Consider the following 14920-nt stretch of genomic DNA (forward strand, 5'->3'; position numbering starts at 1 on the left):
TACCTACCATCTAGAATTCATGATCTTAGGGAACAGCCAAATCGTTGCCAGGGTTGGTGGTACTTGTGTAGTCCTAACATTCACTGAGACCATACAGCAGGAGGACTGTGAGATCTGGGTTAGCCTGGACCACACAACAGGATCCTGAATCAAGAAAATAAAACTAGTATTAATAATCACATTAAAATATCATAAGAGTTGATTTGAGCCAAAAATAAAGAAAATTAGAGGGCCACCCAGATGGCTCATCTGGTAATGACATTTGTCACACAGCAGGAAAACTGAGTTTGATCTCTGGAATCTACAGCAAAAGAGAGAACCAACTCCTGAAAGTTGTCCTCTGGCATCTACCAGTGCCATGATTCACACATATCATACACACAGACTAATAATAATAGTGAAAATTAGGGACTCAACTGCAATAGAACTTACACATTTACTGACGGCAGTACACAGCACCCGAGTAAGCTGAGGTTAGCATAGCGCAGCTTCAGATTCAATAGCCTAGGCTGGTGACATGGCTCAGAGACTAAGAACACTTGCTACTCTTTTAGAGGACCTGAATTTGATTCCAGCACCCAGATGGCAGTTCACCACTGTCTGTAACTCCAGTTCCAGGTCATCTGCCTTCTTCTGGCACCAGGCATGGACATAGCTCATAGACAAAATACCCAGACCCATAGAATAAAATAATAATTTTTAAAAGAAACAGTAGCCCTGAAATTTACATTAGGATTTACTTTCTAATGCAAATTATTTAGCAAAGAATTTTCTCTAGACCTATTTGAAATTCAGTGTTCCACAGGCCCCAAAGATAGTTTGGGCATTAACCCCTCTTATAAAACCATATGTCTCACATGAAAACATTCTTATCAAAAATGAATATGCTATAAAATGATCATATGCATTAAGAGATATCTCAGATAATTTCTATATCACACTCCGCTCCTCAAAGCTCTGGGATCTGTCTAGGCAGAAGATTGGTGGAAAGAGCCAGAGGTAGTATGACCTCAAAGAAACAATATCTTCTAGATAATAACAGGAAAAAGACCTACACAAGCTCAAGCCAAACTAAAATGTGTGCAGCATGCAGGATAGGGCATGAGGTGGGCATGAAGCCACACCCCTCGCTGAGCAGTTGTTGGCATTTGGGTGCTGCTTGGTGAAAGTAAAGTAAGTTTTCTTCAGTAGTATAATAACCTGGTATCAACCACACTTCAGGGCAGACCTTATACCCAAAAGTAGTCAGATAACACAAACTGTATTGATGGGGGCAGGTGAAATCGAGTTAGATGGGTAGGGAAGTGAGGAAGTCTGTGGGAAGAGCTGGGGGAGGAGGATGGATATAATCAAAAAACACTGTACAAGATTCTCAAAGAATTAATAAAAACATTTTTGGATGTCCCAGATAATAAGTGATATCTGGAATTGGAAATTATAATTTTTAAAACACAATGGCCCTAACTTTTCATTTTAAATCATGCATTATTTTGGTAGAAATTTACATGAATATGTAACATTTCTGAACAATACTCGAATGTCATTTATTGAATTAGCAGAATAAAAGGGTTTAAAGTATGTAACTTGTGCTAGATGTTATCTATCACACTTGTCTATCTCCAATGACTGTGGGGGAAAGACAGGAAGAACACTGGAGGTATATACCATTATTCAGTACATACCTCATGAAATTCTTGTAATAATGAGATAATACATAGTTATTTATCTGTTCTAGAAATAATTGTTGCTTACAAGTGTATGCCAACCACTTTCTAGGCTTTGGGATTATAAAGATGTCTCTGGGAAAGTAGAGGTTGTAAAGATTAAAGTGATATTGTTTCCAAAGTAGGGATGGAGTGAAAAGGAACCACAAAAGTATGTGAGACATTTGAGAACTAGCTAAAGTGATATCCCATTACGACCTCTCGGTCTGAAGGAGAAGAGAGAGAATAGCACCTCAACCTGCAGAGATTCATAGCTATGAGACCACTCCAAAAGGAGCTGTGGCCTTCAGTTAGTAAAGAAGCCCTGACTGCCACCAAACTGCAACAAGAACAAAGGGAGTGACAGATCTACTTCTCTGTGGACTAGTCCCACTGGCCAGAGTGATGGGAACCTGCTTAAAATACTCCATAGAGCTCAGTCTTCTGGGCCAGAGCAGAGGTCACAAAACATTGGTGTGAGCTGCAGAGGCAAACCAAAAGTGAGCAAATGTTTTACCTTTGTAGAATTTACACTCTAGAATATATAGTTAATTTAATTTTTAACCCAGAGTGGATTGAGAGGTTCAAAGAATATTAGCCACTTTGTAGTATTTTGTGTTAACAATATAAAATGACTTTTCAAGGATTTTCTTACTATAAAGGATATTCTGGATATAACTTCTTATTGGTACTTTATACTTCTGGTAGTTTTCCTTAATCGTTGTCTAAGGTTTATGCGTGCGCGTGTTTGTGTGTGTGCGTGTGTGCATGCGTGTGTGTGTGTGTCCATGTCCATGCATGCGTGCATGTGCGTGTGTGTATGTTAAGAAGTACATGGGACTAGAGAGAGGGTTTAGCAATTAAGAGCACCTGCTATTCAGTTTTCTGAACCACAGGGAGGCTTGCGACCAATTGTAAGTCTAGTTCCAGAGCATCACATGCCCTCTACTGACCTTTGGTAGCAACAGGACCACTTGTGATGAACAAGCATGTATACATACATACATACATACATACATACATACATACATGTAAAATAAAGCAAGCTAAAATACTTGTAAACATTTTTTACTCTTGTCTCAGGATTCTCTTTTAGGAGTAATTTGAAACATTCTCGCATCTGTTCTGTCCTAAATCATGACCTCTGACAGATGATTGTCCTGAAGGCCTGTTCAAACCTGTCAGATGGATCATGTAAATACATGCTTTTTTTTTTTAAATCCACACTGGGGTGTTTTTAAATAATTTAAGTCTACGTTTTACACTTTTATTAACTGATAGTGAAACACCATGTTTTTAGGAAATTCTTCAAGATAAATAATTTAGATGGCTTTTCTGGACCAAAGACTTTACTTAATCAAGTAGCACATTTGCCAAACAACAGAACTGCAGCAAATTATCAAAATGATGGGTTTTCATATTTGTCATTCATAATCTCCTATGACTTGGAATTTTTCTCACAGATTTTCAAATCACTTTACATGAACACAATTCATATTATTTGAATGAAAAGCAATAGTGTCAAATGTAAGTGGCAGTTCTTCAAGACAAAGCTCCAAGAAAGGATTTTAAAGCACAAATTAAATCAGCTTAAATCAAGTCGCAAACTCTTTGTTGTGAATGCAGTTATTTATGGGTAGCTTCTACTACTCTGGCTCTAAGTGAATAAACTATAAGATTTTTCATTATTTGTTTCCTAAAAATGATATATCTGAAGATTTTCCTTTGAAGCAACTAAGTAACCGGCTGTCTTTTATGTTTGTACTTCCAGCCAACTCAGACAGTCATGCCAGGACAGGTGATGCGGGTGACAACCGGTGCTCCAATCCCCTGTGGTGCTGATGCAGTAGTGCAAGTTGAAGATACTGAACTCATCAGGGAGTCAGATGATGTATGTCACCACCAGGTTCCTGTGGCAGTATTATGGTCATACTCAGTTCCTACAGTGCTTATAAGACTAACTGGGATGGGGGTGGGGGTGTTAATGTAGCATGTAGGTCTCCAGTAAATAACTGTCTTAAAGACTGAAAATCTTTTGACATTGAAGGAAATTTTATGGTATTGTTACAGGAGAATTTGAACCATGCTTAATATGAAATTTTTCACAGGCAAACAAATTATTTCACAATAAAAGAACTATGATATTAACAGTTGACATACCTTGCTATTGAGACTACCTTCTGATAAAATGTGAAGGTGTTCTTGGAATCAGAGTTTAATGTAAAAGACTTTAACAGAGAACATTTGGGCAAGTTCTTGAACCAAATGACCCTTTCATCACTGGTTTCCAGGAAAAGCTCTGCCATCAAATAGAAGCCTGGAAATGTTGAATTTGTGTCAGTTCCCTCTGCATTGTCTCAAATAAAAGATATTTATGGTATCTAAATAGGCCATTTTGTCAAGAAAACTATAGCAATTTTTAAAACCAGACTACTGTGGCTTGCCCTGGTTATGTTTCTATTGCTATGATAAAATCTATGCAGAAGCAACTAGAAGGGAAAGTTTTTCAGCTTACAGGACACAGTCCTTCTGTGTCAGGGCAGGCACTCAAGGCAGGAACCTGGAAGCAGGAACTGAAGTAGAGAACACAGAGGAACGCCGCCTGTTGGCTTCTTTCCCATGGCCTGCTCGGCCTACTTGCTCCACATGCCCAGGGATGGCACCATTCAAAGTAAGCTGGGCCCCTACATCATCAATCATTAATTGAGAAAATGCCTCACAGGCTGGCCTACAGGTGGAGGCACTTTTTCAGTTGCCCTTTTTTGTCTTCTCAGGTAACTCCCACTTATGCCAAGTTGACCACCCTACCCCACCCCCCAAAAAACAGCACAAGCTGGAGATAGTTCAGTGGTTTAAAGTACTTCCTGTTCTTGCAAAGGACTAAAGTTCAATTCCCAGCACACAGGTTGTAACTCCATTTCCAGGACATCCAACACCCTCTTCTCAGCTTCATGGACCCCAGGCCCACATCATTCCTACATTAAAAATAAATCTTTTTACAAAGCAGACTGTTAGGAATAACACTAGGCAAGTTAATTTTTAACAGTTTTATAGACTGATAATTATACCTGTTTTGTGAAGTTTGAGGAATCTTAAATTCTGAAGGAGAGATTAAAAATAATATATATTCTTATAGATTAAGTAAATGGTAAAATACAAACACGCTAAGAGATAACAACCTTCCTTGTTCTGGAGATTGTCCTTTTTAATCCTCTTCCTCATATATAAAATATCAGCATGCAGATCAGATTACCTGCTCTTAAAACTGTCCAGGCAGAGATTTATTAGCATCAGAGAAGCATATAAAGCATTGAAATCCGTAACATATACATCCTCAAACTACGAGATAACAAGGCACAATTCAAATGTCACAATATTTGACATTTATTATTATTCATAGCCTATGAATGTACAGTTGATGGTTACTATGAGGTTACAGAAATCTATAGCCATGCTTTTCTATAGGTATTTGGAAACATTTACACAATATTGAATTCCGTAGCAACCAAAACAGTGGCTGTTAGCAGGCATCTTCATTTATCACATGTGTATATACATATGTACGTCATGTATATATAATTCTTGAGAATCCTGTATACAAGATACAATTCAATGCTTTAATTGATAAGTTTTTAACCATGAAAATTATAGAAAGTACTATTTATTGGCAACAAACCTAAGTTCTCAGGAGCTCTCTTTAAAAGTTCACACTATTTCTTTCAGAGAGTTTACAAATGGTTTCCTCTCCTCTATATCTATATATATTCTGGGCCTGTCTGATGATAAGGTATCAGAGGAGCTCATTCTTACTGATCAGAAATTATATTAGAGTATATTATTTGAAATTATATCACCTGCTCTAATTATAGGGTACTGAAGAACTTGAAGTACGAATTCTGGTGCAAGCTCGGCCAGGCCAAGATATCCGGTAAGTTCAGATATTTAGAATGTATAGCCCACTTGTGTTTCTACCTGATCATGAACTCAGGAGAATGTAAACCCACAGCTATGTCAACTAGCTATTTTTTCTTTATTTACATGTCAGATGTCATCCCCTTTCCCAGTTTCCCCTCCCTAGAACCCCCTATCTCATCTCCCCTCCTCCTTTTTGCTTTTATACCATTTTAATTTAGATTCCTTCCTGAAATTACTTCTTTGTTCAAGCCTAATCTCAGATTCCTACCTGAAGCCTACTTCCTTGTCCTTGGCCCATGTCAGATTCTTGCCAAGCAGCCCCAAAGGCTCTCCGCCTCTCCTTCTTTTTCACTTCATTAACAAAACTGAGCCAGTCTTAAGTCCTTCTGACAAGAATGCCTTCCTTACCCGTCATGGAATATGCATTATCAAAAGCAATGCACTTATATCTTAGGTTGGTAAGATTCTGTGCAGAATCTTACCCGTCGTTGGCTTGCCAGCCTGTTAATTTAATAACTCTGTTTGGGGGTCCATTTTCAGGTTCAAGCCATGTACTTTGACTGCCAACATGTTGATGTTGTTAAAGACAAGCTTTAACACGATGGACAGGAATAAAAGTTTCCCAGGACAAAAAAGGCTAGCATAATCAAGCTATATATGCCATTCTTGAAGCTTGACCAAAATAGAAATACTGATGTCAGTCCATGGATAATTTTATCTGCAGTATCTACTACATCAATGCTTAGCAGAGCAGCATTTTTCAAATTCATGAGCTCACTATATAAAGTTAAAACATCCAGAGAGGTGTTAGAATTATGCCAAATACACTGCAAGTGTCTTTAAACTTTTTCCTAATTATAATGATTACCACTGTAAATTTTAGAACTAACATGAATCCAATGGTATTTGGCATGATGTTATATCCCATGTCTATCCTGCCTTTTAAAAGAAAATAGTAAAGATGTATAAAATTATCAAAATTTTGATAAGTACTTATGCTCACAGTTAATTCTTCTTCTAGCCAATCCAAAATTACTGAATTCCAACCCCTAGATTATCCGGAAATTGGAATAGAAATGATTAGGTATTTATACAAGTAGCTGATAGGGCACCCTCCTCAACTATCCTTAATAAGGTAATAATTTATTGTTCCTTAAATATAAAAATGAGGTTTCTCTCCTACAATAAATAGTATGCATAGTTTGAATTATTTTCGTTGAGCTATAATGTGTTTACGCAGATTCCATCAATACTAATTTCCCTTTGTAACAAAGCTGTACTTCTCCCAGCTTTATGGCAGCAGGCTAAGGTACATATACCAAGGAAAAAGTAGCCTCAGATCTAGATCAACCTAAGGTATCTACATGGAAATCAATTCTAACTAATCTTATTAGCACCATTCTCCTTATCACAGAGCTAACCAGTGGGCCTCTGTTAATGCTGCTAGATATTTTCATATAAGTCTTTGCCTAGTATCAGAGAAAGTTTGAAATTAGTACTTTTACCTATAATATAATAAAAAGAAAAATATAAAGTAATTTCAAATGTAACATTTCTGTTTAGCAATTATAGATATTTCTATTTTGTCTTCTGTAGTGTGATATAACTTAAAGCTTGGAATTTTTAGAATCTCTTCATTCTTTGTCTCCTAACTCATTTCTGAACCTTTTTTCCCCTGATTGTCTCCTCTCTCTAATACTAAAGTTTCCCTCTGAGTAGAAAAAAAAATGTTAATCTTAGCCATAATGCTTATGGTTCTGCTTTGACTTTCAGACCCATCGGCCATGACATTAAAAGAGGGGAGTGTGTTTTGGCCAAAGGAACCCATATGGGCCCTTCAGAGATTGGTCTCCTTGCAACTGTAGGTGTCACAGAAGTTGAAGTTAATAAGTTTCCAGTGGTTGCCGTTATGTCAACAGGGAATGAGGTAAATAAATAGACAAATATAATGAAGGAGAGAGCTTATAAAACAAAACACTTCCTGACATCTATTATCTGTCATAAATGGAACATTGTATATTATGGTTCTTAACAATGGGATCACATTTCTGTAACAAAGAAATAATAAGTTGGCCTTAGCATAGTTCAGGTACAGAAGATGGGGTAAAACTATAAACTGTGGATTAAGAAATTATTCCCTTTCATTTGTAGAATGAAATATTATAGCCAATGTCCTTTCTACACTCTTAATACAAATAAAGAATGTTAGCTGTATGCTATAGATAACAAACTGTGCAAGCACAGGACCTAGCCCATTGAAACATGATTTGTGTACATTGTTGCAGAAATGAGGGCCATCCATCATAGGAAATGAGTGACTGAAAGAGGTATCATGGCTAGCCTGTCTTCTTGTTAAATCTATGTACGTTTTAATCTCTGGAGGGGTTTGATGTTCTTTTTTTTATTTAGTTTGATTTGAGGGTTTGTTTGAGTCTAAGTTGAAGCATCTCTAGCGGTATACTGTTGGAAATGAATCTCAAAATGAATCTACATGTCATGCCATGCCTGGATGGAAATGAGATGATAATCAGGCTTTTTCTGAGAACTCTTGAGAACCTTCCTGGCTGCCCTTTTGCCTAGGTTGTTAAAATATAGAGCTCTCTGGTCATGCTGGGAATGCGAAAGATGAATATTTTAGAAGCTCAATTACAGAATCAAATCATACCAAGATTTTTAGCAACTTCTTCAGATTATACTATTAAAGACAACCAGACTTTAAAGAAAAAAAAAAACATAAAAGTCTTTGTTCTGAGAGTAACCCTTCATTAGCATTAATTTTAATTTATTGAAGGCTTTTAAAAATGAAATTGGGGGTCTAGAGAGATGGCTCACTCTGACTGACTCACCAGAGGTCCTGAGTTCAATTCACAGCAACCACATGGTGGCTCACAACTATAATGGGATCAGATGCCTTCTTTGGGTATGTCTGAAGACAGCGACAGTGTACTCACTCACATACATAAAGTAAATAAGTCTTTTTTAAAAAATGAAATTGTTTAATGTTTTCTGTATGATCCTTATACTTCTGTTAGTCAAAGCAAAAAAAAACAAAATTGGATTCCTAAAAACTATCGACTGACCTGAAACAAATATTCTTTTTTTTTTTTTTTTTGGCTTAATTTTTTTTTCTTTTTTTTTTTTATTGGATGATTTATTTACATTTCCTATGTTGTCCCCTTACCCCATCCCCCACCACCCCCTCGGAACCCCCAATCCCCTCGCCCCTCCTCCTTCTTCTCTGTGGATGTAACCTCTATCTACACCCCCCCACTCCCACCTCCCCACCCTCAAAATTCCCACCCCCTGGGGCATCCAGCCTTCATGAGGTCAAGGTTCTCTTCTTCCACCTATGCCCAGCAGGGCCCTCCACTTTTACATATTCAGCTGAAGCCCTGGATCCCCCCCTAAGTGCTCCCAGGCTGGTGGTTTAGACCCTGGGAGCTGTGGTTGGTTGGTATTGTTGCTCTCCTCATGGTGCCACAAACCCTTTCAGCTCCTTCAGTCTTCACTCTAACTCCACTATTGAGAACCCCATGATCAGTTCAATGGCTAGTTGTGAGCATCTGCCTCTGAATATGTCTGACTCTTGAAGGCCTCTGAGGAGATATCCATATCAGGCTCTTATCAGCATGCACTTCCTGTCTTCCACATCAGCATCTACCTTTGGTGATTGCACATGGGATAGATACTCAGGTGGGGTGGTCTTGAGACGGCCCCTCCTTCAGTTTCTGTCCCTCACTTTGTCTCCATATTTGCTCCCTTGAGTATTTTGTTGCTCCTTCTAAGAAGGACCGAATCACCCTCACTTGGTCTTCCTTCTTTATGGGCTTCATGTGGCCTGTGAGTTGCATCTTGGGCATTTCAAGGTTCTAGGCTAATATCCAATAATCAGTGAGTGAATACCATGTGTCTTCTTTTGTGATTGGCTTACCTCACTCAGGATGATAATTTCTAGTTCCATCCATTTACCTAGGAACCTCTCAAATTCATTGTTTTTAATAGCTGAGTAATACTCCATTGTGTAAATATACCACATTTCTTGAATCCATTCCTCAGTTGAAGGACATCTGGGTTCTTTCCAGCTCCTGGCTATTATAAATAAGGCTGCTATGAACATAGTTGAGCATATGTCCTTGTTATATGTTCGAGCATCTTCTGGGTATATGCCTAGGAGTGGTATAGCTGGATCCTCGGGTAATGCTATGTCCAATTTTCTGAGGAACCGCCAGACTGATTTCCAAAGTGGTTGCACCATCTTGCAGTCCCACCAACAATGGAGGAGTGTTCCTCTTTCTCCACACCCTCGCCAGCATCTACTATCACCTGAGTTTTTAATCTTAGCCATTCTGACTGGTGTGAGATGGAATCTCAGGGTTGTTTTGATTTGCATTTCCCTGACGACTAAGGATGCTGAACATTTCTTTAGATGCTTCTCGGCCATTCGAGTTTCTTCCGTTGAAAATTCTTTGTTAAGCTCTATACCCCATTTTTTAATAGGGTAATTTGGTTGTCTGGAGTCTAATTTCTTGAGTTCTTTGTATATATTGGATATTAGCCCTCTATCAGATGAAGGATTGGTAAAGATCTTTTCCCAATTTGTTGGTTGTCGTTTTGTCCTATTGACAGTGTCCTTTGCCTTACAGAAACTTTGCAATTTTATGAAGTCCCATTTGTCAATTCTCGATCTTAGAGCATATGCCATTGGAGTTCTGTTCAGGAACTTTTCCCCTGTGCCCAAGTATTCGAGGCTTTTCCCCACCTTCTCTTCTATTAGTTTCAGTGTATCTGGTTTTATGTGGAGGTCCTTTATCCACTTAGATTTGAGCTTTGTACAAGGGGATAAGAATGGATCAATTTTCATTCTTCTACATGTTGTCCTCCAGTTGAACCAGCACCATTTGTTGAAAATGCTGTCCTTTTTCCACTGGACAGTTTTAGCTCCTTTGTCAAAGATCAAGTGACCATAGGAGTGTGGGTTCATTTCTGGGTCTTCAATTCTATTCCATTGATCTTCCTGCCTGTCTCTGTACCAATACCAGGTAGTTTTTATCACTATTGCTCTGTAGTACAGCTTGAGGTCAGGGATGGTGATTCCTCCCGAAGTTCTTTTATTGTTGAGAATAGTTTTCGCTATCCTGGGTTTTTTGTTATTCCATATGAATTTGAGAATTTCCTTTTCTAACTCTGTGAAGAATTGAGTTGGGATTTTAATGGGGATTGCATTGAATCTGTAGATTGCTTTTGGCAAGATGGCCATTTTTATTATATTAATCCTGCCAATCCATGAGCATGGGAGATCTTTCCATCTTCTGAGATCTTCTTCAATTTCTTTCTTCAGAGACTTGAAGTTCTTGTCATACAGGTCTTTCACTTGCTTGGTTAGATTCACACCAAGGTATTTTATATTATTTGCAACTATTGTGAAGGGTGTCATTTCCCTAATTTCTTTTTCAGTCTGTTTATCTTTCATGTAGAGGAAGGCTACTGATTTGTTTGAGTTGATTTTATAACCAGCCACTTTGCTGAAGTTGTTTATCAGGTTTAGGAGTTCTCTGGTGGAAGTTTGGGGGTCACTTAAGTATACTATCATATCATCTGCAAATAGCGATATTTTGACTTCTTCCTTTCCTATTTGTATCCCTTTGACTTCTTTTTGTTGTCTAATTGCTCTGGCTAAGACTTCCAGTACTATATTGAATAGGTAGGGGGAGAGTGGGCAGCCTTGTCTAGTCCCTGATCTTAGTGGGATTGCTTCAAGTTTCTCTCCATTTAGCTTGATGTTGGCTACTGGTTTGCTGTAAATTGCTTTTACTATGTTTAGGTAGGGGCCTTGAATTCCTGATCTTTCCAAGACTTTTATCATGAAGGGATGTTGAATTTTGTCAAATGCTTTCTCAGCATCTAGTGAGATGATCATGTGGTTTTTTTCTTTAAGTTTGTTTATATAGTGGATTACATTGATGGATTTCCGAATATTGAACCATCCCTGCATTCCTGGGATAAAACCTACTTGATCATGATGGATGATTGTTTTGATGTGGTCTTGGATTCGGTTTGCTAGAATTTTATTGAGTATTTTTGCATCGATGTTCATAAGGGAGATTGGTCTGAAGTTCTCTTTCTTTGTCGGGTCCTTGTGGGGTTTGGGTATGAGTGTAATTGTAGCTTCATAGAACGAATTGGGTAGTGTTCCTTCTGTCTCTATTTTGTGGAATAGTTTGAAGAGAATTGCTATTAGGTCTTCCTTGAAGGTCTGATAGAATTCAGCACTAAAACCATCTGGTCCTGGGCTTTTTTTAGTGGGGAGGCTTTTGATGACTGCTGCTATTTCCTGAGGGGTTATGGGACTATTTAGATGGTTTATCTGCTCCTGGTTTAACTTCGGTACCTGGTATCTGTCTAGGAAATTGTCCATTTCATCCAGGTTTTCCAGTTTTGTTGAGTATAGGCCTTTGTAGTAGGATCTGATGATTTTTTGAATTTCTTCAGTTTCTGTTGTTATGTCTCCCTTTTCAGTTCTGATTTTATTAATTTGGATACTGTCTCTGTGCCCTCTGGTTAATCTGGCTAAGGGTTTATCTATCTTGTTGATTTTCTCAAAGAACCAACTCCTGGTTTTATTGATATTTTGTATTGTTCTTTCTGTTTCTATTTGGTTGATTTCAGCCCTGAGTTTGATTATTTCCTGCCTTCTACTCCTCCTGGGTGTATTTGCTTCTTTTTGTTCTAGAGCTTTTAGTTGTGCAGTCAACTTGTTAGTGTGTGCTCTTTCCAGTTTCTTTTTGTAGGCACTTAGAGCTATGAGCTTTCCTCTTAGCACTGCCTTCATGGAGTCCCACAAGTTTTGGTATGATGTGTCCTCATTTTCATTGAATTCTAAAAAGTCTTTTATTTCTTTCTTTATTTCTTCCTTGACCAAGTCATCATTGAGTAGAGAGTTGTTCAGTTTCCATGTGTACGTGGGTTTTCCATTGGTTTTGTCATTATTAAAGACCAGTCTTAGTCCGTGGTGATCTGATAAGATGCAAGGGATTATTTCAATCTTTTTGTATCTGTAGAGGCTTGTTTTGTGACCAATTATATGGTCTATTTTGGAGAAGGTACCATGAGGTGCTGAGAAAAAGGTATATTCTTTTGTTTTAGGATGAAATGTTCTATAGATGTCTGTTAAGTCCATTTGGTTCATAACTTCTGTTAATTTCAAAGTGTCTCTGTTTAGTTTCTGTTTCCATGATCTGTCCATTGCTGACAGTGGGGTGTTGAAATCCCCCACTATTATTGTGTGAGGTGTAATGTGTGTTTTGAGCTTTAGTAAAGTTTCTTTTATGTATGTAGGTGCCCTTGCATTTGGAGCATAGATGTTCAGAATTGAGAGTTCACCTTGGTAGATTTTTCCTTTGATGAGTATGAAGTGTCCTTCCTTATCTTTTTTGATTAATTTTGGATGAAAGTCGATTTTATTTGATATTAGAATGGCTACTCCAGCTTGTTTCTTGGGACCATTGGCTTGAAAAATTGTTTTCCACCCTTTTATTCTGAGGTAGTGTCTGTCTTTGTCACTGAGGTGCGTTTCTTGTATGCAGCAAAATTCTGGGTCTTGTTTGTGTATCCAGTCTGATAGTCTGCGTCTTTTTATTGGGGAATTGAGGCCATTGATGTTAAGAGATATTAAGGAAAAATGATTGTTGCTTCCTGTTATTTTTTTTATTAGAGGTAAAGTTATGTTTGTATCTTTTTTGGGGGTTGTTGGAAGATTACTTACTTGCTTTTCCTAGGTTGTAGTTTCCCTCCTTGTGTTGGCATTTTCCATCAATTATCCTTTGAAGTGCTGGGTTTGTGGGAAGATATTGTGCAAATTTGGTTTTGTCATGGAATATCTTGGTTTCACCATCTATAGTGATTGAGAGTTTTGCTGGGTATAGTAATCTGGGCTGGCAATTGTGTTCTCTTAGTGTCTGTATGATGTCAGTCCAGGCTCTTCTGGCTTTTATAGTCTCTGGTGAGAAGTCTGGTGTAATTCTTATAGGTCTGCCTTTATATGTTACTTGACCTTTTTCCCTTACTGCTTTTAGTATTTTTTCTTTGTTTTGAGCATCTGATGTTTTGATTATTATGTGACGGGAGGTATTTCTTTTCTGGTCTAGTCTATTTGGTGTTCTGTAGGCTTCTTGTATGTTTATGGGCATCTTGTTCTTTAGGTTAGGGAAGTTTTCCTCAATAATTTTGTTGAAGATATTTACTGGCCCTTTAAGTTGGGAATCTTCATTCTCATCTATACCTATTATCCTTAGGTTTGGTCTTCTCATTGTGTCCTGGATTTCCTGGATGTTTTGAGTTAGGAGATTTTTGCATTTTGCATTTTCTTTGACAACTGTGTCAATATTTTCTATGGTATCTTCTGCATTTGAGATTCTCTCTTCTATCTCTTGTATTTGGTTGGTGATGCTTGCGTCTGTGACTCCTGATCTCTTTCTTAGGTTTTCTATCTCCATGGTTGTCTCCCTTTGAACTTTCTTTATTGTTTCTATTTCTAGTTTCAGATCCTGAATGTTTTTGTTTAATTCCTTCTTTGTGTTTTCTTCCATTTCTTTAAGGGATTTCTGTGATTCCTCTTTAAGGGCTTCTATCTGTTTACTTGTACTCTCCTGTATTTCTTTAAGGGAGTTACTTAATTCCTTCTTATAATCCTCTATCATCATCATGAGAAGTGATTTTAATTCTGAATCCTGCTTTTCAGGTGTGATGGGGTGTTCAGGGCTTGCTATATTGGGAGAATTGGGCACTGATGATGCCAAGAAACTTTGGTTTCCGTTGCTTATGTTCTTGCGCTTGCCTTTCGCCATCTGGTTAACTCTAGTGGTACCTGCCCTCACTGTGTAAAACTGGAGTCTGTATTTCCAGTTATCTTGCTTATTGCAGAGCTCCTCAGAGTCCAGAGGTCTCTGTGGTCTTATGCTCCTAATCTCCTGGGTGGAATAACTCCTGGGACTCAGGCCACCTCTTGGATCTGGAAATCCTTCTGCTCTGAGTGCAGTGGGTCCTCGATGACTCAGGATTCAGTTTCAGCTGCTCTGAGTGCAGTGGCTCCAGCTGCTCTGAGTGCAGTGGTTCCTGGATGACTCAGGATTCAGTTTCTCAACAGGACAGGAGCAGACCGACTCTGTGTCAGCTGCTCTGAGTGCAGTGGCTCCTGGATGACTCAGGATTCAGTTTCTCCACAGGACAGGAGCAGACCAACTCTGTGTCTGCTCCAGACCAGAGGACCAGGCAGGGGCAGAAGGGAAGTGGAATTCCGGAGGGGC

The 14920-nt window shown here is 38.4% G+C and overlaps 1 protein-coding gene across 1 annotated transcript in view; it reads left to right on the forward strand.

Annotated features, from left to right (window-relative positions):
- Gphn (gephyrin) overlaps positions 1–14920 on the forward strand; it is a 442000-nt gene that overhangs the window by 370719 nt on the left and 56361 nt on the right. The window contains exons 14-16 of the mRNA XM_028788870.1: positions 3475–3594; positions 5573–5631; positions 7392–7545. Coding sequence (XP_028644703.1) covers positions 3475–3594; positions 5573–5631; positions 7392–7545 — 333 coding nt within the window. The remainder of the gene's footprint in view (positions 1–3474; positions 3595–5572; positions 5632–7391; positions 7546–14920) is intronic.

Source organism: Grammomys surdaster, unplaced genomic scaffold (assembly GCF_004785775.1).
Source record: "Grammomys surdaster isolate TR1022 unplaced genomic scaffold, NIH_TR_1.0 127, whole genome shotgun sequence".
Taxonomy (NCBI): Eukaryota; Metazoa; Chordata; class Mammalia; order Rodentia; family Muridae; genus Grammomys; species Grammomys surdaster.